General features: G+C 47.4%; 1 protein-coding gene across 5 annotated transcripts in view; it reads right to left on the bottom strand.

Annotated features, from left to right (window-relative positions):
• NFYC (nuclear transcription factor Y subunit gamma) overlaps positions 1 to 20,463 on the bottom strand; it is a 40,526-nt gene extending 20,063 nt beyond the window's left edge. The window contains exons 1-2 of one of the 5 annotated variants that reach the window (XM_053998712.1): positions 20,281 to 20,463; positions 4,984 to 5,096 (exon numbers count right to left, since the gene is read on the bottom strand). In XM_053998712.1, the coding sequence (XP_053854687.1) occupies positions 4,984 to 5,088 (105 nt within the window). In that variant the 5' untranslated portion in view covers positions 5,089 to 5,096; positions 20,281 to 20,463. Of the gene's footprint in view, positions 1 to 4,983; positions 5,097 to 13,767; positions 13,908 to 20,280 lie in introns of those variants that run through there. The other 4 variants (XM_053998715.1, XM_053998713.1, XM_053998714.1 and 1 more) reach the window with 4 other exon arrangements.
• Positions 20,464 to 26,120: the final 5,657 nt, after the last annotated feature.

Genomic DNA, 26,120 nt, shown 5'->3' with positions numbered 1-26,120 from the left:
AACAACAAATTCAATTCTGTTCCCTGAGCCCCAAAAACCATTGGAATTTCCCAAAAAAAAAATAAAAAATCACAGGAGAAAATGAAGTTAAACAAGAGCTGGATGAAATCCTGGCTTTATTTGTACTTCTCTGTCACCAAATCCCAATTTTGGTGTTAAAAAACGTGCAAAAATCTGGTTTAAAAGATAATTTTTTATCTTTCTTAGGTGGATTTCTCCCTGTTTTCCAGTCAGGAATTTTGTTTATATATATATATATATATGTATACATATATATATAATATATAAATATATATATTATATATATAAATATATAATATATATACATATATAAATATATATATTTATATTTAAATAAATAAATAAATATTTAAATATATATATATATTTAAATATACACACACATATATTTATATTTATATTTATATTTATATTTATATTTATATATATATTTATCCTGCTTCTCCAGGATTCTGCTGCACCTTTCCCCCTTCTATAAACACAGTTTATTCTTGTTTTTATCCTGAATTTTAACCAGCAAAAAATTCAATAATAACCAGAATAAATTTCGGGATTTGATGATTCCAGTGCTGGGATCTTTTCCTGTTTTCTCTTTCCTTTCCTTCCCTCATTTTCCATAATCAGGGACCAACACAGGAGTAATTTTAATAATAAACAAAATAAATTTCAGTAAATTTTAATAAATTGATGATCCCACAGTGTTGGGATCTTTTCCTGTTCTCTCTTTTCCTTCCTTCCCTCAGTTCCCAAAAATCAGGGACCAACAGAGGAGTAATTTCAATAATAAACAGAATAAATTTCGGGATTTGATGATTCCAGTGCTGGGATCTTTTCCTGTTTTCTCTTCCTTCCTTCCCTCAGTTCCCAAAAATCAGGGACCAACAGAGGAGTAATTTTAATAATAAACAAAATAATTTTCAGTCAATTTCAATTAATTGATGATCCAACAGTGCTGGGATCTTTTCCTGCTCTCTGTTTTCTTTCCCTGCCCTCAGTTTCCAAAATCAGGGACCAACACAGGAGTAATTTCAATAAAAAACAGAATAAATTTCAGGATTTGATGATTCCAGTGTTGGGATCTTTTCCTGTTTTCTCTTTCCTTTCCTTCCCTCATTTTCCAAAATCAGGGAACAACAGAGGAGTGATTTCAATTATAAACAGAATTATTTTCAGGATTTGATGATTCCAGTGTTGGGATCTTTTCCTGTTCTCTCTTTTCCTTCCTTCCCTCAGTTCCCAAAAATCAGGGACCAACAGATTTTTCACCCTCAGATCCACAGGAGAAATTTCAATTACGAACAGAATAAATTTTGGGATTTGATGATTCCACAGTGTTGGGATCTTTTCCTGTTTTCTCTTTTCCTTTCCTTCCCTCATTTTCCAAAATCAGGGACCAACAGAGGAGTGATTTCAATTATAAACAGAATTATTTTCGGGATTTGATGATTCCAGTGTTGGGATCTCTTCCTGTTCTCTCTTTTTCTTCCTTCCCTCAGTTCCCAAAAATCAGGGACCAACAGAGGAGTAATTTTAATAATAAACAAAATAAATTTCAGTAAATTTTAATAAATTGATGATCCCACAGTGCTGGGATCTTTTCCTGTTCTCTCTTTTCCTTTCCTTCCCTCATTTTCCAAAAATCAGGGACCAACACAGGAGTAATTTCAATAAAAAACAGAATAAATTTCAGGATTTGATGATTCCAGTGTTGGGATCTCTTCCTGTTTTCTCTTCCTTCCTTGCCCTCAGTTCCCAAAAATCAGGGACCAACAGAGGAGTAATTTTAATAATAAACAAAATAAATTTCAGTAAATTTTAATAAATTGATGATCCCACAGTGTTGGGATCTTTTCCTGTTCTCTCTTTTCCTTCCTCCCCTCAGTTCCCAAAAATCAGGGACCAACAGATTTTTCACCCCCAAAACCACAGCAGTCATTTCAATAATAACCAGAATAAATTTCAGGATTTGATGATTCCAGTGTTGGGATCTCTTCCTGTTCTCTCTTTTCCTTTCCTTCCCTCAGTTCCCAAAAATCAGGGACCAACAGAGGAGTGATTTCAATAATAAACAAAATTATTTTCAGGATTTGATGATTCCAGTGTTGGGATCTTTTCCTGTTCTCTCTTTTCCTTTCCTTCCCTCATTTTCCAAAATCAGGGACCAACAGAGGAGTAATTTTAATAATAAACAAAATAATTTTCAGTCAATTTCAATTAATTGATGATCCAACAGTGCTGGGATCTTTTCCTGCTCTCTGTTTTCTTTCCCTGCCCTCAGTTTCCAAAATCAGGGACCAACAGAGGAGTGATTTCAATAAAAAACAGAATAAATTTCGGGATTTGATGATTCCAGTGTTGGGATCTTTTCCTGTTCTCTCTTTTTCTTCCTTCCCTCAGTTCCCAAAAATCAGGGACCAACAGATTTTTCACCCTCAGATCCACAGGAGAAATTTCAATTACGAACAGAATAAATTTTGGGATTTGATGATTCCACAGTGTTGGGATCTTTTCTTGTTTTCTCTTTCCTTTCCTTCCCTCATTTTCCAAAATCAGGGACCAACACAGGAGTAATTTCAATAAAAAACAGAATAAATTTCAGGATTTGATGATTCCAGTGTTGGGATCTTTTCTTGTTTTCTCTTCCTTCCTTGCCCTCAGTTCCCAAAAATCAGGGACCAACAGAGGAGTAATTTTAATAATAAACAAAATTATTTTCAGTAAATTTTAATAAATTGGTGATCCCACAGTGCTGGGATCTTTTCCTGTTCTCTCTTTTCCTTTCCTTCCCTCATTTTCCAAAATCAGGGACCAACAGAGGAGTAATTTCAATTATAAACAGAATTATTTTCAGGATTTGATGATTCCAGTGTTGGGATCTCTTCCTGTTTTCTCTTCCTTCCTTGCCCTCAGTTCCCAAAAATCAGGGACCAACAGATTTTTCACCCCCAAATCCAGAGGAGAAATTTCAATAATAAACAGAATAAATTTCAGGATTTGATGATTCCTTCAAGAAGAAGAGATTCGGAATTATTCCTCATTTCCTAAACCACCTTATCCCACAGAAACACCCAATTTCCCAGATCCCAGAGCAGGAACAGGTTCAAGAGGAGCTTTGGGAGGAATTTTCCTCAAGAGGAGCTTTGGGAGGAATTTTCCCCAGTTTTTTCTGGGAATATCCCAATCTCTGGCAATTCCCATGGTTCTATTTTAATTCCCAATGCCCAAGGCACAGAGATAATCCTGAAAATCTTTTTCCATCATTTTATGACTTTGTTACAATTCCATCCCCATTTTTTTGGAGATTCCTGGCTGAGGGATTATTCCTCATTTCCTAAACCACCTTATCCCACAGAAACACCCAAATTCCCAGATCAGGAAGCTGAACTTGGACAGGAATTTTTCCCTATTGTTTTTTTTCTGGGAATATCCCAATCCCTGGCAATTCCCATGGTTCTATTTTAATTCCCAATTCCCAAGGCACAGAGATAATCCTGAAGATTTTTTTCCATCATTTTATGACCTTGTTACAATTCCATCTCCATTTTTTTGGAGATTCCTAGCTGAGGGATTATTCCTCATTTCCTAAACCACCTTATCCCATAGAAACACCCAATTTCCCAGATCCCAGAGCAGGAAGCTGAACTTTTTCCCTGCTTTTTTCTGGGAATATGGTTCCATTTTAATTCCCAATGCCCAAGGCACAGAGATAATCCTGAAGATCTTTTTCCATGATTTTAGGACTCTGCTACAATTCCATCTCCATTTTTTCTTGGAGATTCCTTCAAGAAGAAGAGATTCGGAATTATTCCTCATTTCCTAAACCACCTTATCCCATAGAAACACCCAATTTCCCAGATCCCAGAGCAGGAACAGGTTCAAGAGGAGCTTTGGGAGGAATTTTCCCCATTTTTTTCTGGGAATATCCCAATCTCTGGCAATTCCCATGGTTCTAATTGAATTCCCAATTCCCAAGGCATAGAGATAATCCTGAAGATCTTTTTCCATCATTTTATGACTCTGCTACAATTCCATCTCCATTTTTTTCTTGGAGATTCCTTCCAGAAGAAGAGATTCGGAATTATTCCTCATTTCCTAAACCACCTTATCCCACAGAAACACCCGATTTCCCAGATCCCAGAGCAGGAAGCTGAACTTTTTCCCATTTTTTTCTGGGAATATCCCAATCCCTGCCAATTCCCATGGTTCTAATTGAATTCCCAATTCCCAAGGGATAGAGATACTCCTGAAGATCTTTTTCCATCATTTTATGACTTTGTTACAATTCCATCTCCATTTTTTTGGAGATTCCTGGCTGAGGGATTATTCCTCATTTCCTAAACCACCTTATCCCACAGAAACACCCAATTTCCCAGATCCCAGAGCAGGAACAGGTTCAAGAGGAGCTTTGGGAGGAATTTTCCCCAAGAGGAGCTTTGGGAGGAATTTTCCCCAGTTTTTTCTGGGAATATCCCAATCCCTGCCAATTCCCATGGTTCTAATTGAATTCCCAATTCCCAAGGGACAGAGATAATCCCAAAGATCTTTTTCCATCATTTTAGGACTTTGTTACAATTCCATCTCCATTTTTTTGGAGATTCCTGGCTGAGGGATTATTCCTCATTTCCTAAACCACCTTGTCCCACAGAAACACCCGATTTCCCAGATCCCAGAGCAGGAAGCTGAACTTTTTCCCAGTTTTTTCTGGGAATATCCCAATCCCTGCCAATTCCCATGGTTCTAATTGAATTCCCAATTCCCAAGGGATAGAGATACTCCTGAAAATCTTTTTCCATGATTTTATGACTTTGTTACAATTCCATCTCCATTTTTGTTTTGGAGATTCCTTCAAGAAGAGATTCGGAATTATTCCTCATTTCCTAAACCACCTTGTCCCACAGAAACACCCAATTTCCCAGATCCCAGAGCAGGAAGCTGAACTTTTTCCCAGTTTTTCCTGCTCACCACGGTGAGGTTGCGGATCTCCTCCATCACCCGTGGCCAGAAGCTCTGGAGGCTCTGCTGGGCATCGCTGTTCCCCGCCGTGCCAAAGCCACCGTCCGTGGACATCCTGGCACCTGGGAGAGGGAAAAAAATACAGGAATGAGCAAGGGGAAAAAAAAAAACAAACAGGAAATACATAGAAATGAGCAAGGAGGGGAAAAAAACAGGAAAAGCAGGAAGAAACCAGGAAAAAAAAACATAAAAGCTAGGGGAAAAAGAGGGAAAAGCTCAGGAAAAAAACACAGGGGGAAAAAATGAGGGGGAAAAAAATAGGGGGAAAAAAAGGGGAAAAAAAAGCCAGGAAAAAAATAAAACAGAAAAAAAAATAAAAAAGAAGAAAATAAAATGAGGAAAATAAATAAAATGGGAAAAAAAATGGGAAAAAAATAAAATGGGAAAAAAATAAAATGGGAAAAAAATAAAATGGGGAAAAAAATAAAACGGGAAAAAAAAGACAGGAAAAAAAAGGAAAAAAAACAGGAAAAAAAAGAAAACCAGGGAAAAAAACCAGGAAAAAACCCCCAGGATTTCAGGTCATTTATAATACAAAAATCCTGCTGATGGGATACAAAAAATTTCCGATTTTTAAGTTAAACACAGAAGTGATTTCAGAACAATGGGAGAATCCCTGCTTTCCGTGCCTGTTTAGGATCATTTTATGACAAATGGAGTGAAAGCAGAAACAGGAAAACCTACAAAATATAAACCCCAAATAAAAGTGAGACTGCTCAGAACACCACTGGAATTTCTCCTAATTAAAAAATGGATACAGAAATGGTTTGGAGGTGCTGGAGAGGATCCATCCATGGATTCATCCATTCCTTCGTCCATCCATCCATGGATTCCTCCACGGTTCATCCATTTCTTCATCCATCCATGGATCTGTCCATCTCTCCATGGATTGATCCATCCATCCATCCATGGATTCCTCCATTCCTTCATCCATCCATGGATCTGTCCATCTCTCCATGGATTGATCCATCCATCCATGGATTCCTCCATTCCTTCATCCATCCATGGATCTGTCCATCTCTCCATGGATCAATCGATCACTCGATCCATCCATGGATTCATCCATCCATCCATGGATCTGTCGATGTCTCCATGGATGGATGGATTGATCAATCGGATCCATCCATGGATTCCTCCATTCCTTCGTCCATCCATCCATGGATTCCTCCACGGTTCATCCATTTCTTCATCCGTCCATGGATCTGTCCATCTCTCCATGGATTGATTGATTCATCAATGGATTCATCTATTCCTCCATTCCTTCATCCATCCATGGATCTGTCCATCTCTCCATGGATTGATCCATCCATCCATCCATGGATTCCTCCATTCCTTCATCCATCCATGGATCTGTCCATCTCTCCATGGATTGATCCATCCATCCATCCATGGATTCCTCCATTCCTTCATTCATCCATGGATCTGTCCATCTCTCCATGGATTGATCCATCCATCCATCCATGGATTCCTCCATTCCTTCATCCATCCATGGATCTGGCCATCTCTCCATGGATCGACTGATTGTTCCATCCATCCATCCATGGATCTGTCCATCTCTCCATGGATTGATCCATCCATCCATCCATGGATTCCTCCATTCCTTCATCCATCCATGGATCTGTCCATCTCTCCATGGATTGATCGATCACTTGATCCATCCATGGATTCCTCCATCCATCCATCCATGGATCTGTCCATCTCTCCATGGATCAATCGATCAGTTGATCCATCCATGGATTCATCCATCCATCCATGGATCTGTCCATCTCTCCATGGATCAATCGATCAGTTGATCCATCCATGGATTCCTCCATTCCTTCATCCATCCATGGATCTGTCCATCTCTCCATGGATTGATCGATCCATCCATCCATGGATTCCTCCATTCCTTCATCCATCCATGGATCTGTCCATCTCTCCATGGATTGATCCATCCATCCATCCATGGATTCCTCCATTCCTTCATCCATCCATGGATCTGTCCATCTCTCCATGGATCAATCGATCACTCGATCCATCCATGGATTCATCCATCCATCCATGGATCTGTCCACCTCTCCATGGATTCCTCCATTCCTTCATCCATCCATGGATCTGTCCACCTCTCCATGGATTCCTCCATTCCTTCATCCATCCATGGATCTGTCCATCTCTCCATGGATCTATCGATCAGCTGATCCATCCATGGATTCCTCCATCCATCCATCCATGGATCTGTCCATCTCTCCATGGATTGATCAATCGGATCCATCCATGGATTCATCCATTCCTTCGTCCATCCATCCATGGATCTGTCCATCTCTCCATGGATTGATTGATCACTCGATCCATCCATGGATTCATCCATCCATCCATGGATCTGTCGATGTCTCCATGGATGGATGGATTGATCAATCGGATCAATCCATGGATTCCTCCATTCCTTCATCCATCCATCCATGGATTCCTCCACAGTTCATCCATTTCTTCATCCGTCCATGGATCTGTCCATCTCTCCATGGATTGATCGATTCATCAATGGATTCATCTATTCCTCCATCCGTCCATCCATCCATGGATCTGTCCATCTCTCCATGGATCAATCGATCACTCGATCCATCCATGGATTCATCCAACCATCCATGGATCTGTCCATCTCTCCATGGATCAATCGATCACTCGATCCATCCATGGATTCATCCATCCATCCATGGATCTGTCCATCTCTCCATGGATTCCTCCATTCCTTCATCCATCCATGGATCTGTCCATCTCTCCATGGATCTATCGATCAGCTGATCCATCCATGGATTCCTCCATTCCTTCATCCATCCATGGATCTGTCCGTCTCTCCATGGATCAACTGATTGTTCCATCCATCCATCCATCCATCCATGGATTCCTCCATTCCTTCATCCATCCATCCATGGATCTGTCCATCTCTCCATGGATTCCTCCATTCCTTCATCCATCCATGGATCGGTCCATCTCTCCATGGATCTATCGATCAGTTGATCCATCCATGGATTCCACCATTCCTTTGTCCATCCATCCATGCATTCCTCCACGGTTCATCCTTTTCTTCGTCCATCCATGGATCTGTCCATCTCACCATGGATCAACTAATTGTTCCATCCATCCATCCATGGATTCCTCCATTCCTTCATCCATCCATCCATCCATGGGTCTGTCCATCTCTCCACGGATCCATCCTTCCTTCCATCCAAGTGAGGTGGGAATGGGAATAACGTCCCCATCCAGTGAGGGCCCGTGTGACAATTTTTGCTGGTTTTTAAATCTCATTTCATTTTAAACGTAATGGATGAAGGTCCATCCATCTATCCATGGATCCATCTATGGATGCATCCATCCATCCATCCTGCCTTCCATCCATCCATCCATCCATCCCTGGATTCCCTTCCTCAGCACCCCTGAGCTCACCCAACAAAGGCTCCCAAGGGGTTTAAGAGGGAAGTGGCTGCTCCAACCCCAAATTCTGCTGGAAAACAGAGACAAGATCCCAGGGAATGGCTGGAGCTGTTCCAGAGGGGATTCAGGTTGGATTTAGGGAAAGGTTCTGGGGTTTTTTGGTGCTTGGGAACATTCCCAAGGCTCCAGAGCTCCAGGAATGTTTGGACAACACTCCCAGGGATGCCCAGGGTGGGATTGTTCAGGGCTTGGACTGGATGATCCCTGAGGATCCTTCCAGGATATTCCAGGAAGGGGGATGAAATCCAGGCTGGGAGAATTCCACTGAGGAGATCTATGGACACAGCTCCGAGGGAAACACCAGCAAGGAAACAAAAAAACCTTCCCAAAAAAAAAAAAAAAACCCCCTGGCAGCAAGGAAGGAGGGAAAAGCTTTCCCAGAGAAGCTGTGGCTGCCCTGGATCCCTGGAAATGTCCAAGGCCAGGCTTGGAGCATCCTGGGACAGGGAAAGGTGGAATCCCCTTCAACCCAAACCATCCTGGGATTCTGCACCAACCAGGAAAACCAGGAATCACCTCCAACCCATCCACAGCTGGGGTATCTACAGGCAGGAAAACATTTCATTTTTTCTCAGACTGAGGGGGAAAAAGCAAAGGAAAAGCTTTTCTCAGGAAAAGCTGAGGCCTCGCTGGAGGCGATTCCCGAGCAGATCCCAGGAATATCCCAACAGCTGTCGGAGCTTTTCCGCTCACCGGAGCACGACGCCTCTGGCAAACATCAAAATTCCCAAATCCTGCAGCAGCTGACAAAACCTGGGAAGGTGTCACTTCATGGGAGAGCAAAGGAAGCGTGAAAACGCCTCTGGATGGGTTTTTGGGGGGTTATTTTTATTTTTTTTTTTTTTTTTGCACAAATGCTGTTTTCTGCTCTTTTTTGGGCGCCCTGGGAAGGGGGAAGCAGCCAAACGGAGCCGTCTCCCCTTGGAAAATTCGCCAATTCAGCTCCTGGAAAACACAACCTACGGGGAAAAATCACAAATAAACCCAAAACCTCTGAGCCTGCAATTCCACCCTGAGCAGTACCCGGAGTTTTTCCCTGGAAAAACACCAGATCCACGGCACAGCCGCATTCCAAGCCAGGTGGGAATGGGAATAAAGTCCCCATCCAGTGAGGGCCGTGTGACAATTTTTGCTGATTTTTAAACCTCATCTCATTTTAAATGTAATTTTATACTTTTGCCAAGTTCCCCCTTGTGTAAGAAGCCGAGCAAAGAGGGTGGAGAGCACCTCCCAAAGGAAATTTATCCAAATATTCCAAGGGATTTGCAAACAGGGAATGCCAGAGGGAAGGAATGAGCCAGGAAGGAGGAGGAACTCAGCAGCATCCTGGTGGCATCACAAATTCCAGCTCCTTTCCATACAAAATTCCCACAATTGTAGGGAAAAATCCCATTTTTCCATGGGAAAAAGCAGCACATTCCCCACAATTCCTTCCCAAAATCCCATCTGGCCCTGTCTTCTCCCCCTCATGCCATCCCTTATCCCAAATCCCTCTCCAGCTTCCAAAGTTGTCCCAGTAAAAAGGAAGCAGGAAAAGTTGAATGATTAAATAAATTAAATGAATTCATAATGATTAAATTGAATTATTAAAGCTAATGAGGTGCTGAACTTACAGCACCGTCGTCATTCCACTGTAATTATTAAAACAGAAAAAAATAAAAAAATCCCAACATTATGGACAGGCAACAAATTAAAAACCAATTAAAACCAAGCAGAATAATTAAGACTTTTTACTGATTTATTTCGCCAAAAATATTCTATAAAATGATGTTATAAAACCCGACAGAACAGTGGGAAAAGGGGATGGACACAAACTCAGGGGAGGCTGAAATTCTGCTTAAAAAACCATATAAACCTTCCACGTTTTAACCATTTTAAAGCAAATTTTAAGAGGTTGAAAGGTTATTTCAAGAATTAAATGCAACCTGTGAGGATATCAGGGGTTCAGGCTGCAAAATCTTGTGTTGATCTTGGAAAAATCATTGCAGGTGCCTGCCTGCAGTGCTTTTTTTCAAGGAATATTTAGGATTTTTTCCACTTTCAAACTCCAGAAATTCTCCACCACTTCCCCTCTGTTCCCAACCAGCCCCAAAATGAGCAGGAGGGATCTGGATCTCAACTTCCACCTCCTTATTCCAAAGAAATCTGGGACAAAAAAAAATGATTTTAATCTGTGTATTTCTATAAATTCATTTATTTCTGTATCTGTTGATAAATAGCTATTTAATCCTATTATATTCCATATTATAATATATATGTTCAATATTATAATATATATATAATCCTATTATATTCAATATTATAATACATATATTCAATATTATAGTACATATATAATCCTATTATATTCAATATTATAATATATATATTCAATATTATAATATATATATATATATATATATATATAATCCTATTATATTCAATTTTCCTATTACTGTCTTCATTCAATTTTAGAAATTAAAAATTAGAATGAATTATTTTTATAGAAGTTTTTCATTTCTCCTGCTTAAATCAAGGCCAACCTCAAGTGCTCCAAGGGAGTCAGAATGATTTTAATTCCATTTTTTTTTCTTCTTATTTTCTTTTATTTTTAATTGAAATAAGAATGCTTTAGGTGTTATAAAGATGCAAATTTTGCACCTTCCTGCTCTGATTTGAGCAGGAAGTGAAATAAAGACAAAATACAAGATTAATGAAATAATTTGGAATAACTCCCCCCAAAAAAATCTCTTTTTTGAACTCCCAGGATGCTTTGGAGATATCCTGAAGTTTGTTCTTGCTGTGATTTTTAACCCTCTAAAATAGAAAAGTCAATTATTCTTGATCATAATTAAAGAGTTTAACGAATAAAAAGCTTTAAAAATTTAAATAATTCACGATTTTTGGTCCCAAACTCACCAAATTTAATTCATTTAAAACACAGTAAGCCCTGAAATGAAGAAACCACCTAATGAGGCAACTTAATTAAAATATCCAGGTGTCATCCCAATTATAGAAAGCCAAAATCTCAGCCTGATTAAATGAAATTAAATCCAAATTTCGTGGCTGAAAAGGCACCCAAAGCCCTGACACGTTCACTGAGGTTGGGACAGCAAAGTCACCTCCCTAAAAATGTCCTCAAGATTTACCTTGGTGCAAAAAATAAGGGTGGAAAATTAAATTGCAAAGAAAAATAAATAAATAAAAAAAAAAGTTGTTGTCCAAGGTTGAAGTTCCAGGTTAAAATTTTAGGAGAAATTAAAAAAAATCAAATGTACAAGAGAAGTAAAGTGGTGGAAAATCAAGGTAGAATAAAATGAAAAAAAAATCAAACTTATATAGAGAATAAAGCTTTAAAAAATTAAATTTATAGAGAATAAAATCAAAAAAATCCAACTCCTAGGGAATAAAGCTAAAAATTCCAACTTAGAGGGGATAAAAATCAAAAATCGAACTCTACAGAATAAAACAAAAAAATGAATTCTTAATTTAATAATTGAGAATGAAAAGAATCCAACTTGTAGAGAATAAAGCTAAAAGATCCAACTTATAAGGGGATAAAACTAAAAAAGTCAAACTCACATAGAATTTTAAAAAATCAAATTAATTATTAATTAATTTCATAACAGAGAAGTAAAAAAATCCAGCTTGGAGAGGATAAAGCTAAAAAAAAATCCAACTTATAGGGGATAAAACTAAATAAAAATCAAATTCATAGGGAATAAAACTAAAGAAAAAAATCAAAATCATATAGAGAATAAAACTAAAAAAAAGAAAATTAAACTTTTAGAAAACAACAAGAACAAAAAGAAATCCCTGGAGCAGATGGGACACCCAAATTCACTCTTGAAAATGGGACCTCCAAAGCTGGAAAAAAAATCCACATGAACTGGAATAATAATAATAAATATGAATTATTTGTTAATAATAATTTTTTTGCTAGAAAGATCAAGCAGAATTGATTTTTTCCCAAGCCTCCTACAAGCTGAAGGCATCAAAATATTCCAATTTTTGGGTGGAATCAAGATTCCTGCAGGGTTTTTTTATTCTGATTTTTTTTATTCTTCGCCTTGTCGTGTCCTGCCAACGCTTAAAATCTTAATTTTGAGGGAAATCAATTATTCTAGGGATATTATTCTAGAGGGAAAAAGAGATGATTATTAAGGAAATAAATGGAAATATCTTCTTTTTGCTTCCAGATGCTGACAATGACCTTCATGCTCACAGGAAATTCTCCAATCCTGGCCCACAGGCGGCTCCAGAAGTTCCTCCAAATTCCTGAATTATTAAAAGCTGATATATATATATATATATATATATATATTTTTATTTTTTTTGGGGGGGGATATTTCTCCTCTTATTCCCTTCATCACTGAAAATGTGACAACGCCAAGGATAAAGCCGAGCTGAGGCAGCGTTAAATTGGAATTCAAAGAGCCCAAAGCACTCTTCGAACCTGACAGGAGGCAAAGCTCAGCTTCAAGGGCCCGGCCCCGCGGATTAAAAAAAAAAAAAAACCTCCCTGAGAAGTTTTCCCAGCGAAATCTCCTGAATTTCCCAAAGCAACCAGCAGAGAGAGAGGGGGGGAAAAAATGGGATTTTTCACAACGCAAAGCAAAGGAGGAGTTTAATTCTAATCTCGCCGCGTCCTTGGTGCCCTCGGCCGGCTCCTTTTTTTTTTTTTTTTTTAAACTCCTATTTCCTTATTTTTTTTTTTTTGTTGTTGTTTTTTTTTTTTTTTTTTTTTTTTTCGGTCCGAAGTGCCGCGAACAAACTTTGTCCTTCAGAGCGGCGGCTCGCAGCGCTGGCATTTCAAGGTCACTCGTGCAGGCCCCGCTCCGAGCCGGGCTGAGGCGGCGGAACCCGCCCGGCCCCGCTGCTCGCGGCGACCCCCGCGACCCCTCAGCCCCCTCCCCGCGACCCCCGCGCTAAAAGCCGCGACAAAGAGCGGCCGGCACCCCGCTGAGGGGCGGTTTGGGGGTGTCGCGGCTCCGCTGTCGCCGCCTCCCCTCAGCCCCGCGGCGCCCAGGCCGAGGGCACCGGGGAGCCCCCGCCGCGCTCGGGGCACCCCCGCTGCTTTGTCCAGCCCGCTCCCCCCCACCGCTGCCCTCACTGCCGCTCGGCGAGGAGCTCGCGGAGGGTTGAACCCCGCACGCAGCGCCGCGCCCCCGCCTCGCATTGCCGGGACGCGCCGGCATCCCCCCCGCCGCCTCCGCCGCCGCCGCCGCGGCCTGTCCCCCGCCGCCCTCCCCCGCCGCCAGCGCAGCGGCAGCGCCCCGGACTCACCGCCGGCCGTGCCCGCGGCCGGGGGTTCCCCGCCATGGCTTTGTCTTTGAGTGACCCCGGGAGCGGCGGGAGCCCCCCCCCGGGCCGGGCCGTGCCCGCGGCCCCTTTAACGGCGGCGGCCCCCGCGCGCCCCGCTGCGCGCGCCCGGCCCGCCCCGCGCCCGCGCCCATTGGCTGCGCGCCCCGCGGTCGAGCTCTCCCATTGGCTCCGCGCCCCGCGGCCCCGCGCTCCCATTGGTCGGCGCCGCGGCGCAGCCTCGCCGGCCGCTTCCTGCTTTAAAGTTACCTTGAGCGGCGGCCGCAGGGGTCAGGCAAGCCCCGCCCCTAAGCCACGCCCCCATTGGCCGCCTCGCCTCCTATTCAAACGCCGGAGGAGGCCGGCGGAGGCGGCCGCTGATTGGCCAGCGCGCCTGTCAATCACGGCGGTTCCCGCCACACCTCCCCGGCGGGGCGCGGGGGCCGCACGTGCGCGGGGCGCGGCGGGAGCGCGGAATTTGGGAAATTGCGGAATTTCGGAAATTTTGGGACCTTCGGCGATCACCCAGCCCCAGCAAGGCAGGGCCACACGGAGCCGGTGACGCAGGGACAGCTCCAGGTGCGGCTGGGATGTGCCCAGAGGGATGAAGCTCTTGCGGAGTGGAAGCCGCTGCGGTTTTTTCCCTCACGAGGATCCCTGAGAGCTTGGATAGATCTGGTGCTTTTCAGGGATAATTAATTCCAGCGGGGGCAGCTCCCGCTGTCTCCTCATCAGGGACATCCTCCACACCCCAGCAGCTCCTTGTCCTGAGTTTCCCACAGCTGGATCCCCCAATCCCAGCTTGGTGCTTCCAGCGGGAACGGGGACATTCCCTGGGATCCCTCCCACGAGGCTGCACCGCCCCACGAACATTCCATAGGATGAGGGAAAAGAAAAAAAAAATAAATAAAAAGAAAAATAGAGGCAGGTTTTCCAAGTCCTTGGAACAAACCCCAAGGCCTGGGCAGGATGAAAAATTCCCAAAATTCCCGGCTGGAAGCGCAGGTGGAGCAACACCAAGAATTTCCCTTGGCTTTTAAGCACACCCAGCCTCACTCTGCCCCCTCCAGCAGCACTTTGGGAGCCCCTGGATGGGTTGGGAATTTGGGAATGTTGTGGGTAAAGAATGGGAACGGTCCGCAACAAGGAGGTTGTGGAAAGCAGGGGATGTTTTAACCTCGAGAAGCACAAATCCCAGTTTTATCAACAACGCCACGATGGATTTCGAGCTGTCATTCCAAGCTATAATTTCCTGCTGACAGGATTATCCAGGGGGGGAAAAAATATTGGGAAGCAAAGCCAAGCCCTGCAGATTAAATCACCGTGATAACGAGGAGAGATTAATTTAAAAATAGATCTTCCTGATGATTTGGGGGAATAGAATTGGTTAAAACACGGCCTTAAAAAAAAATAAAAAATAAAAATAAATACACTCTGTTCTCTTCCTGTGGCATTCCTCAGATAAAAACCAGGGCCTGGAAGCTGTGGAATTCTGACTATTGGAATTATGTGAGGTACTTTGGGTGGTATGAGAAACAAACCCAGCACCTTTCCTGCAGAACAGAGGAATGCCTGGCTGGAATTCTGGAATTTTGGAATTCTGACTGCCCAAACACATCCCAAAGGATCGAAAGCTGCTCTGCCCTGCTTGGGAATGACCCACGGGAACAGCTGGTGCTCACAGAGTGTTCAAGAATTCCTCCTGCCAATAAAAACGGGTTAATTTTGGGAAGTTCTACAAGAAAGGGTTTATTTATTTATTTATGGGGGGAGAAAAACCCCAAATTGATTTTGGGAACTTCTACAATAAAGGGTTTATTTGTGATAAAAAAAAAAAAAAAAAGAGGGGAAAAAAAAAAGTGAGGAAAAAAAAAAAAAAACAGTAAAAGGGTTTATTTATTTATGGGGGGGGAAAAAAAACCCCAAATTAATTTTGGGAGGCCCTACAGTAATAGGTTTATTTGTGGGGGAAAAAAAAACAGTAAAGGGTTTATTTATGGGGGGGGGGGGGGAAAAACCCCAAATTAATTTTGGGAGGCCCTACAGTAACGGGTTTATTTGTGGGGGATAAAAATCCCCAAACTGATTTTGGGAGCCCTACAGTAATGGGTTTATTTGTGGGGAAAAAAAAAAAACCAGTAAAGGGTTTATTTATGGGGGAAAACCCCCCAAAATAATTTTGGGAGCCCTACAGTAATGGGTTTATTTGTGGAGGGAAAAAAAAACCAGTAAAGGGTTTATTTATGGGGGAAAAAAACCCTAAATTAATTTTGGGAGCCCTACAGTAATGGGTTTATTTATGGGGGAGAAAACCCCCAAATTAATTTTGGGAGGTCCTACAGTACTGGGTTTATTTGTGCAGGGATAAAAACTTCAAATTGATTTTGGGAAGTTCTACAGTAAAGGGTTTATTTGTAGGGGGGTAAAAAATCCCAAATTGATTTTGGGAAGTTCTGCAGTAACGGGTTTATTTGTGGGGGAAAAAAACCCTAAATTAATTTTGGGAGCCCTACAGTAATGGGTTTATTTGTGGGGGGAAAAAAACCAAATTAATTTTGGGAGGCCCTACAGTAATGGGTTTATTTATGGGGGAGAAAACCCCCAAATTAATTTTGGAAGTACTGGGTTTATTTGTGCAGGGATAAAAACTTCAAATTAATTTTGGGAAGTTCTACAGTAAAGGGTTTATTTGTAGGGGGGTAAAAAACCCCAAATTGATTTTGGGAAGTTCTGCAGTAATGGGTTTATTTGTGGGAAAAAAAAAAACAGTAAAGGGTTTATTTATGGGGGAAAACCCCCCAAATTGATTTTGGGAGCCCTACAGTAATAGGTTTATTTGTGGGGGAAAAAAACCCCAAATTGATTTTGGGAGCCCTACAGTAATGGGTTTATTTGTGGGTGAAAAAAAAACCAAATTAATTTTGGGAAGTTCTACAGTAAATGGGTTATTTGTGGAGGATAAAAATCCCCAAATTGATTTTGGGAGGCCCTACAGTAACAGGTTTATTTGTGGGAAAAAAAAACCCCACTAAATGAATTTAGGGAGCCCTAAAGGGTTTATTTCAATCATCACAGCTGTTGTTGCTCTGAAATCACAGAGGGTTTGGGTTAATTTTGGGAAGGAATTCTCTCTTGGGATGCTGGGGAGGGGCTGGAAGGGAATTCCCAGAGAAGCTGTGGCTGCCCCTGGATCCTGGAAGTGTCCAAGGCCAGGGGAAAGTGTCCCTGCCATGGAATGGGATTTAAGGTCCCTCCCAACTCAAACCATTCCATGAATTACAAAGTTACTGGGAAAACACGGGGATAAAAGAATGTTCTGGACCCTGTAGCTGTCCCTGCCTCCCTGGGGCACTTCCAGGAATCCACCTGATCCCCGTGGGGCAGGAAAATGTGCCTGGACAAACGGGATTTATCTCGGTCAAGCACAAACTTAACGGGGGACAGCCCGGCCAGGCAGGAGAAATGCCTGGATTGAGGTCACCAGAGAGCTGCTGGGATCACACCTAATCCTGCCTGGAATGAGCACTCAGGGATCCTGCTGGATCCCACGGTATCCTCAGCTGGATCCCACGGTATCCCGAGCTGGATCCCACGGTATCCCGAGCTGGATCCCACGGTATCCTCAGCTGGATCCCACAATATCCTCAGCTGGATCCCACAATATCCTCAGCTGGATCCCACCATATCCTCAGCTGGATCCCACGGTACCCTCAGCTGGATCCCACGGTACCCTCAGCTGGATCCCACGGTATCCCGAGCTGGATCCCACCATATCCCAAGCTGGATCCCACCATATCCCAAGCTGGATCCCACGGTATCCCGAGCTGGATCCCACAATACCCTCAGCTGGATCCCACGATATCCTCAGCTGGATCCCACCATATCCTCAGCTGGATCCCACCATATCCTCAGCTGGATCCCACAATATCCCGAGCTGGATCCCACGATATCCCGAGCTGGATCCCACAATACCCTCAGCTGGATCCCACGAGATCCTCAGCTGGATCCCACAATATCCTGAGCTGGATCCCACAATATCCTCAGCTGGATCCCACGGTACCCTCAGCTGGATCCCACCATATCCCGAGCTGGATCCCATGGTATCCTCAGCTGGATCCCACGGTACCCTCAGCTGGATCCCACAACATCCTCAGCTGGATCCCACCATATCCTCTGCTGGATCCCACGGTACCCTCAGCTGGATCCCACGGTATCCTCAGCTGGATCCCACGGTATCCTCAGCTGGATCCCACAATATCCAGAGCTGGAAGGATCCTCAAGGATCATCCAGTCCAAACTCTGAACAATCCCACCCTGGGCATCCCTAGGAGCGTTGTCCAAACATTCCCGGAGTTCTGGCAGCCGTGGGAATGTTCCCAAGCACAAAAAAAACCCCAGAACCTTTCCCTAAATCCAACCTGAATCCCCTCTGGAGCATCTCCAGCCATTCCCTGGGATCCTGTCCCTGGTTATGGCACAGCCAGGTGGGACATTGTTGTCACCACGATGCCCAGGTGAGCTGAGGACAAACAGACCCAGCAGGAACAGCCCAGTCCAAAAGCAGGATCTCGTTTCAGGAAAAAAAAAAAAAAACAACTCAGGAAAAGCCTGGGATGCTGCCAAGGAAGTTTGGTTTGCAGGGCTGGAGGAAAAACTCATGGGCTTTGAATTGTCCATGCTCAGACAGCAATGGAGACGGGGAAGATTTATTCCCAAATCCATGGAAAAGATTCCGCTCACCATGAGAAACAGCTCGGAAATTATTTGGGAAGTCACGTTCCAGAAGCAGCCAGGGCTATTGTTCCTTCCTCTGTGGCAACCTGGAATCTGCTCCAGGGTCTGGAGGTGGCCCTGGGACACAGCTCAGCCACCCCAAAACTGCCCTGACACCCCTCAAACACGAGGAACCCCCCTGAACGGAAATCCCACCCAGCCCAAAAGAATTCCCGGCCACACCCACACACTGCTGGCATTCCTGGGATTTACCTGGGAGCATTTCTGTATTCCCCCAGCTCGGGGTGGGGGGAAAAAGCAGGATTTAGGGAGAGCAAAGGTGTTCTCACAGCTCTTGCTGCTTTTTGAGCACAGATTAAACAACGCCCAAGAAAACAGCAGAAACCCTTGGCTGCCTTGTCACAATCCTGCCCAATGCTGTGGCAGAGCCTGAAGAAGCTTCTGGAGCCCTGGATGGCAAAAATCCCAAAGATTGGTAAGACAGAAGCACGGAAACATGGAATGACAGAATAAGGGTTGGAAGAGAGCTTAAAAAATCACCGTGTGGGTGATGGGCACGGACAGCTCCCGCTGTCCCAGGCTGCTCCAAGCCCCGTCCAACCTGGCCTTGGCCACTTCCAGGGATCCAGGATTTCTCTGGGAAATCCATTCCAGCCCCTCGCCAGTTTCACAACCAAGAATTTCCTCCTAAAATCAAACCTAAACCTAAGCACCCGAGCTCCTCTCTACCCCCTGCCACTCTCTAGACAGGTCAGGATCACAACCTGCCGTGGAATCGCAGAACCGGGAACGGTGTGGGTGAAGGAGACCTTAAAGCTCATCCCGTTCCACCCCTTCCGCTACACCACGTTGCTCAAGGCCTTATCCACCTTGGCTTTGAACCCTTCCAGGGATCCTGAATCCCGGCTCCCAGAGCGGCGGGTCCCGGGCTCCGCCAGCCCCGAATCCCGGCTCTCAGAGCCCCGAATTCCGGCTCTCGGAGCGGCGGGTCCCGGGCTCCGCCAGCCCCGAATCCCGGCTCTCGGAGCGGCGGGTCCCAGGCTCCGCCGGCCCCGAATCCCGGCTCTCGGAGCGGCGGGTCCCGGGCTCCGCCGGCCCCGAATCCCGGCTCTCGGAGCGGCGGGTCCCGGGCTCCGCCGGCCCCGAATCCCGGCTCTCAGAGCGGCGGGTCCCGGGCTCCGCCGGCCCCGAATCCCGGCTCTCAGAGCGGCGGGTCCCGGGCTCCGCCGGCCCCGAATCCTGGCTCTCAGAGCGGCGGGTCCCGGGCGCTGCCAAGCCCCGTATCCCGGCTCTCGGAGCGGCGGGTCCCGGGCTCCGCCAGCCCCGAATCCCGGCTCTCGGAGCGGCGGGTCCCGGGCTCCGCCGGCCCCGAATCCTGGCTCTCAGAGCGGCGGGTCCCGGGCTCCGCCAGCCCCGAATCCCGGCTCTCGGAGCGGCGGGTCCCGGGCTCCGCCAGCCCCGAGCCCGCCCGGGCCAGCCCCGGCCTCGCCGCCCCCCCCGGCCCGCGCGGGACAACGGTCCGCTCGCTGTCCTCTCTCCGGTCCGCGCCCCGCCATCCAATCAGTGCCCGCCTCCCCGCGCCCGCCTCCCCCGCGCCGGCCAATCAGCGCGCGCGCAGCGCCCCAGCCAATCGCAGCGCAGCCGCTGCTGAGGGTGGGGGGGGGCCGCAGCGACCCCCCTCGGGCCGCCCCCGCCCCGCGCCCCCTCACGGGCCGCCGCCGCCGCCGCCGCCTCCCCCCCGCGCCGCGCTCCCCGCGTACTCACCGGGGCGGCCGGCGCCGCGACCTCCGCCTGCTCCGCCCGCTGCCCGCGCTGCCTCCGGCGCGGCCGGCGGGAGGCGGGGGGGTGGGGGGGAAAAGGGGGGCGGCCGGAGCGGAGTGAGTGCCGAGCGGCCGAGAAACAAGATGGCGGCGAGGCCGTGAGGCGGCGGGGCGGAGGCTCCGCCTTTTTTTGTGTTCCCCCCCCCCCACCACCCCTCACTTCCTTTCCCCGGGCTGGGCCGCGGCGGCGCGCGCGGGCGCGTGACCCGGCGGCGATCTCGCGAGATTTGCGGGCGAGGCGGGAGTGGGCGGGAGGAGCGTGAGGGGACGGGGACAAACCTGAGGGACCGTGAGGGGACGGGGACAAACCGGGAGGGACGGGGACAAACCTGAGGGACCGGGACAAACCTGAGGGACCGTGAGGGACGGGGACAAACCTGAGGGACCGTGAGGGACCGTGAGGGGACGGGGACAAACCTGAGGGACCGGGACAAACCTTAGGGACCGTGAGGGACCGTGAGGGGACGGGGACAAACCTGAGGGACCGTGAGGGGACGGGGACAAACCTGAGGGACCGTGAGGGACCGTGAGGGGACGGGGACAAACCTGAGGGACCGTGAGGGACCGTGAGGGGACGGGGACAAACCTGAGGGACCGTGAGGGACGGGGACAAACCTGAGGGACCGTGAGGGGACGGGGACAAACCGGGAGGGACGGGGACAAACCTGAGGGACCGGGACAAACCTGAGGGACCGTGAGGGGACGGGGACAAACCTGAGGGACCGGGACAAACCTGAGGGACCGTGAGGGGACGGGGACAAACCTGAGGGACCGGGACAAACCTGAGGGACCGTGAGGGGACGGGGACAAACCTGAGGGACCGGGACAAACCTGAGGGACCGTGAGGAACGGGGAAAAACCGGGAGAGACGGGGACAAACCTTAGGGACCGTGAGGGACGGGGACAAACCTGATGGACCGTGAGGGGGGGGGACGGGGACAAACCTGAGGGACCGTGAGGGACGGGGACAAACCTGAGGGACCGGGACAAACCGGGAGGGACCGGGACAAACCGGGAGGGACGGGGACAAACCTGAGGGACTCTGAGGGACCGTGAGGAACGGGGGCAAACCGGGAGGGACCGGGACAAACCTGAGGGACCGTGAGGGACGGGGACAAACCTGAGGGACCGGGACAAACAGGGAGGCATCTCAGGGGTGACCGTGCCTTGAGGGGCAGCCAAACTCTGGCTCTGTCGGATCTGCCGTGTCCTAAATCCCTGCCTGTCCAGCTTTAGGCCTCGTGTGGGGAGCCTTCCAATGTTTTTCCTCCTTTATTTAAAAAAAAAACCGAAAAAAAACCAGGAATGCTGCGATGTTTTTCAAGCTTGTTTGCATCTCTGTCAAGTATCCATGTAATAAATGGTGTGGTAAATAAAGATGTTGGATAAAAATGCTTTAGGTATATGAGTTGCAGTGGACTTTTTTTCACACCAGGATTTGGCATTTTCTGGGAATTTTTTAAATAGGAGTGTTTGAAGTGGAATTTAAATACATCCAGCGTTCCTGAGTTGACTCACTCCCAGAGTCCCATTATGTAGCTTAAGTGTATCTGCCCACAAAAGAAGAAAAAGAACTGTTTTACATATCTGGGAGGCCACAGAGTTCTGATTGTTCACACTGTGGGAGAAGAATATTCCTGAAATCTACTTAAATAGATAAAGGAATTAAAGATCCTTTTTCTCTCTGAGTGGAGACTCGAGGCAGCTGATATTCAGAAAAAAAACCAAAAGCAGCCCCAAAGGGAAGGGAAGCAAAGGCTGCCTTGACATTCCCCTCAAATCCATCAATTCTGGAACAAGATCCGATGGGAATTATGAGGAAATGTAGTGAGGGGAATTGTATTTCCATGGGAGGTGGATTTTTACTCCTTTTAAACTTTTCCTTGAAGCCACAGAGGGCTGGAGCAGCACCAGGAGCTGCTGCTGCCTCATTCCCAGCCCCTCATCTGGGAATTGCCATCTCCTTTCCTGCAGGGATCCCATCCCAAAGATCCTCCAGGATCCCCTTTTTCCCCTGGCACAATTTCATCCTGTGGATCCTCACAATTCCATGGAGGAACCCAAGGAATTGGTTCCCACCCACGTTATTATCCATGGCAGGAGCCTCAGGATTTCATGGATTCATTAAGTCAATTAATAGCTCAGTAAAGTAGTTTTCTATTGGAATTTTTTGCATTTCCAACAGATTTTTTTTTGCCTTTCTGCACATCCATTTAACAGCAGGATACCCCTGGCAGTGCAATCCCAGGGATCATCCAGGGACATTCCAGAGGATCCTGCCTGAGCTGCTCCCTCAGCACAGGAAGATTTTCTCCTGCCATCCTGGAGCTGCTTCAAGCCAAAGTCTGTGCCCTGCTCCTGCCAGCTCTCCCAATTCCCAGATTTCCTGGCTCCAGGACACACTGAGAGGTGATTCATGCTACCTCAGGATTTCTGCCATGAAAAAATTCCCTTTTCCTTAGGAGTGACTCCATCTTTCTGCCTCCTCATTGTCCTTTCTGGTGGCCCAATTTGCAGCCTGGCCAAGTTTCTTTTTTTAATAGCGTTTTTAATATCATTGTTCAGGTTATAAAAAGAAAATCCCTTTGAAATGTTGTTTGGGACGAGAAAGGAAAGTCAGATCCCACGGGGCTGCTGCACTTCCAGTCACCCTTCCCAAAATTGATGGCTCTGTCCTGCTAGAGGACAAAATCCCATTCCCTGCAAGCACAGGGATTTGGGATTTGTGGGTTTTGTGGGAAAAAAATGGAGGAAATGGGACAAATTTCTGTGTCCTCTGTGGGCTGGGAGCTCGGCTGCCCCGGAGGCTCCGTGCTGGCACTGGAGTGGGAAATGTCTTGCAGTGAAATTCCTGCAGTTTTATTGGAAGTCTTGAGGCTGAGGGCACTTGCAAGGCAGCCAAGAGCAATAAAAGTCGGGATCATGGAGCGCTTTGGGTTGGAAGGACATTCAGGATCATCCAACTCCACCTCCTGCCATGGGCAGGGACCCTTCCCACTATCCCAGCTTGCTCCAGCCTGGAATTGAACCCTTCCAAATCCATTCCCCACCCTCACGGCTGCTCCAGCTTGGGGTTTGTTTTTTGGGTTTTTTTTTTTTTTTTCTTGGTTTGTTTTTTTTTTTTTTTTGAATTCCCAAATTTCTGAGCCATTTCCTTCTGTTTCAGCACCGAGGCCGACCATTCATCCCCACAATTCCCTGGAAAACGCCTCATTTATTAATTAATTCCCCAGCACTGCTGCCAGGCCCAGCTGTCGGAGCACCCAGCTTGGATCCAGCCCTTTTCCAGGGATTTCTGGACAATCCCCCCTTGCTCCTCCTCCTCCTCCTCCTCCTCCTCCTCTTGCCGCGGATCCTTTTGTGCGGCTCCGTTTCCTCCCCACCTGCTCCCTTTCCCAGCAGCAATGGATCCATTGTCTGGAGCTGCTCGGCTTTTCCCACAGGGATTGCAGCTCCACAGAGCTCCCTGTCAGCCTGCCCGGAACGTGGAGCAGCCAAGGAAAACAAGGAACGGAGCGAGGGGGGGGGGAAAAAAAGGAAAGGAGAAAGTGATTTCGCAGGAATTTGGTGGCGCTTTGATGAGTTTGGACTCATCCAGCACCTTCCACCTGCTCATCCCATCCCTCCCACGCTTCCCACTGCACCCCACACCTGGATTTGGGAGCCGTGGATTCGTTTGGCACCAAGGAAAATCAGCAGGGACCAGGCTGGCCCTTCCCAGCTCAGCCCACGCCATCCCCCGGGATTCCCGTTCCAGCAGGACTCTGGATTTATCCCAAACAAGCTGTTGCTTTGGGGCAATAATCCACAGGCACGGGGAAAACCTGGAAATCAATTCTTTCTGCACATGGACACGCTGCTTTATGGATCTGCAGGAAAAAGGGGCCATTTAGGGCCAGATTTTGGGGCCTGACCCTTTGTGTCATATTCCCAGCTGGAAGTGCCACCTCCCACGTGCTGCCTATCCTAGCTGGGATGATCCATATAATATTTAAGGATATTTAGGAATATATCTGTGCCCGGACACTGAATTTTTTAACCCTTCTGCTTTGAAATTAAACCTCTGGGAAAGGAATTTGATCTATGGGTGTTGCCAAAGACACCCAAAATTCCCAAGGGATGATCCAGGGTCAACTCTGGGCTTGTGGGTCCCCTTTTGTGCTCAGGTTTGAACCTGTGTCCTGGGAAATGTTACCTTTTCTGATCCAGATGGGAATTCCCAAAGGAATCCTGCTCTCCCTCGTTCTCCCAGCCCTCATTTCCTAAGGAAGAGCCCACAGGAATCAGGAAAAGCCCCCAAAAGTTTAGGATCAGCACTGGGAGCTGAGCTGCTCAGCCTGGTGCTGACTGGGAAGCCTCATTCCCAATATTCCCACCGTGCTGGCAGTGGGGAGAGGATTTCCCAGGAAAGCACCTCCTGCCCAGTTCAACCCCCTGGCTGTCCCAGTATCCAACTGGTGAGCACTGGTGACCCGATTGCTCCTGCCAGGAGATTTTCCAGCGTCTCCACACGGCTCCTGCTCCTGCCAGAAGTGGGACACGGCCTCCAGCAGGGAGCAGGGAAGGAGCTGACCCAGCTCCAGCAGCTCATCCCACTGGGCACTTCCAGAGGGGCCAGGGCTCATCCCACAGCCGGGGCAGGGTTATTCCCCACTGGGATTCCCAATCCTGCCATAAACCAGCCCCTTTCCATAACCCTTCTCCAGGTGCAGCTCCAGGACCTCCAGAGCAGCCTCAGAGCCTCCAGGACAGCCCCAGGATAGCCCAGAGCAGCTCCAGGATCCTTTTGGGAAGCCTCAGTCCTCTGCAGAGCTCCAGGAACCTCCTGGGAAATCCCAAAATCTCCTGGGAATCCCAGGATGCCCCAGAACAGCTCGGGGACCCTCCTGGGAAGGCTCAGTCTTCTGGAAAGCTCCAGGACAACTTGGGAATCCCCAGCACCCTCCTGGGAAGCCCCAGAATACCCCAGGACCCTTCTGGGAAGCTCCAGAATTCTCTGGGCAGCCCCAGGATATCCCAGGATAGCTCCAGGATCCTTCTGGGAAATCTGACTCCTCTGGAAAACTCCAGGACCCTCCTGGGCAGCCCCAGGGAAGCTGCTGGATGCCCCAGAGCAGCTCCAGGATCCTTCTGGGAAATCTGACTCCTCTGGAAAAACTCCAGGATATCCCTGGGAAGCTCCAGGGTCCTCCTGAGAAAGCCCCAGCACCTCCCTGGGCAGCTCCAGGATCCTTCTGGGAAATCTGACTCCTCTGGAAAACTCCAGGACCCTCCTGGGCAGCCCCAGGATATCCCTGGGAAGCTCCAGGACCCTCCTGGGAAGCCTCAGTCCTCTGGAAAGCTTCAGGACCTCGCTGAGAAGTCCCAAAATTTCCTGGGAAGCCCCAGGATTTCCCAGAGCAAACCGCCCCCCCCGGCAGCCCCAGAGCCCCGACATTCCCACCTTTTCCCTGTGTCTCCATCCCCACTCCCTCCCCCTCTCTCCAGGATCCATTTTCCACCCTATCCCAGGGCATGGCAGCTCGTGGCACCCACAGGGGGCCGCAGATCCTGGGGTCACCCTCAGAGGCTCCCCCACATCCAGCAGGATCATCCCTGTGCCCACCCTGCAGCCCAGCTCCGGGAATCCTCTTAGGGCAGTTTTAGCGGGATAATCGCGTTAAGCCGCCCCCGTGGTGCCGGCACAAACCCAAAAGGGAAAGCAGAAGGTGCAAAGCCGAGCTCCTTAAGGAATTAAGAGACATCGGAGATGGGAGAGCTCTGATGGGATCTCAGGACAAGGCT

The sequence above is a fragment of the Vidua macroura genome, chromosome 25, assembly GCF_024509145.1.
Source record: "Vidua macroura isolate BioBank_ID:100142 chromosome 25, ASM2450914v1, whole genome shotgun sequence".
Lineage (NCBI taxonomy): Eukaryota > Metazoa > Chordata > Aves > Passeriformes > Viduidae > Vidua > Vidua macroura.
The sequence above is the reverse complement of the archived record's forward strand: the minus strand, read 5'-3'. Positions and strand labels throughout refer to the sequence as shown.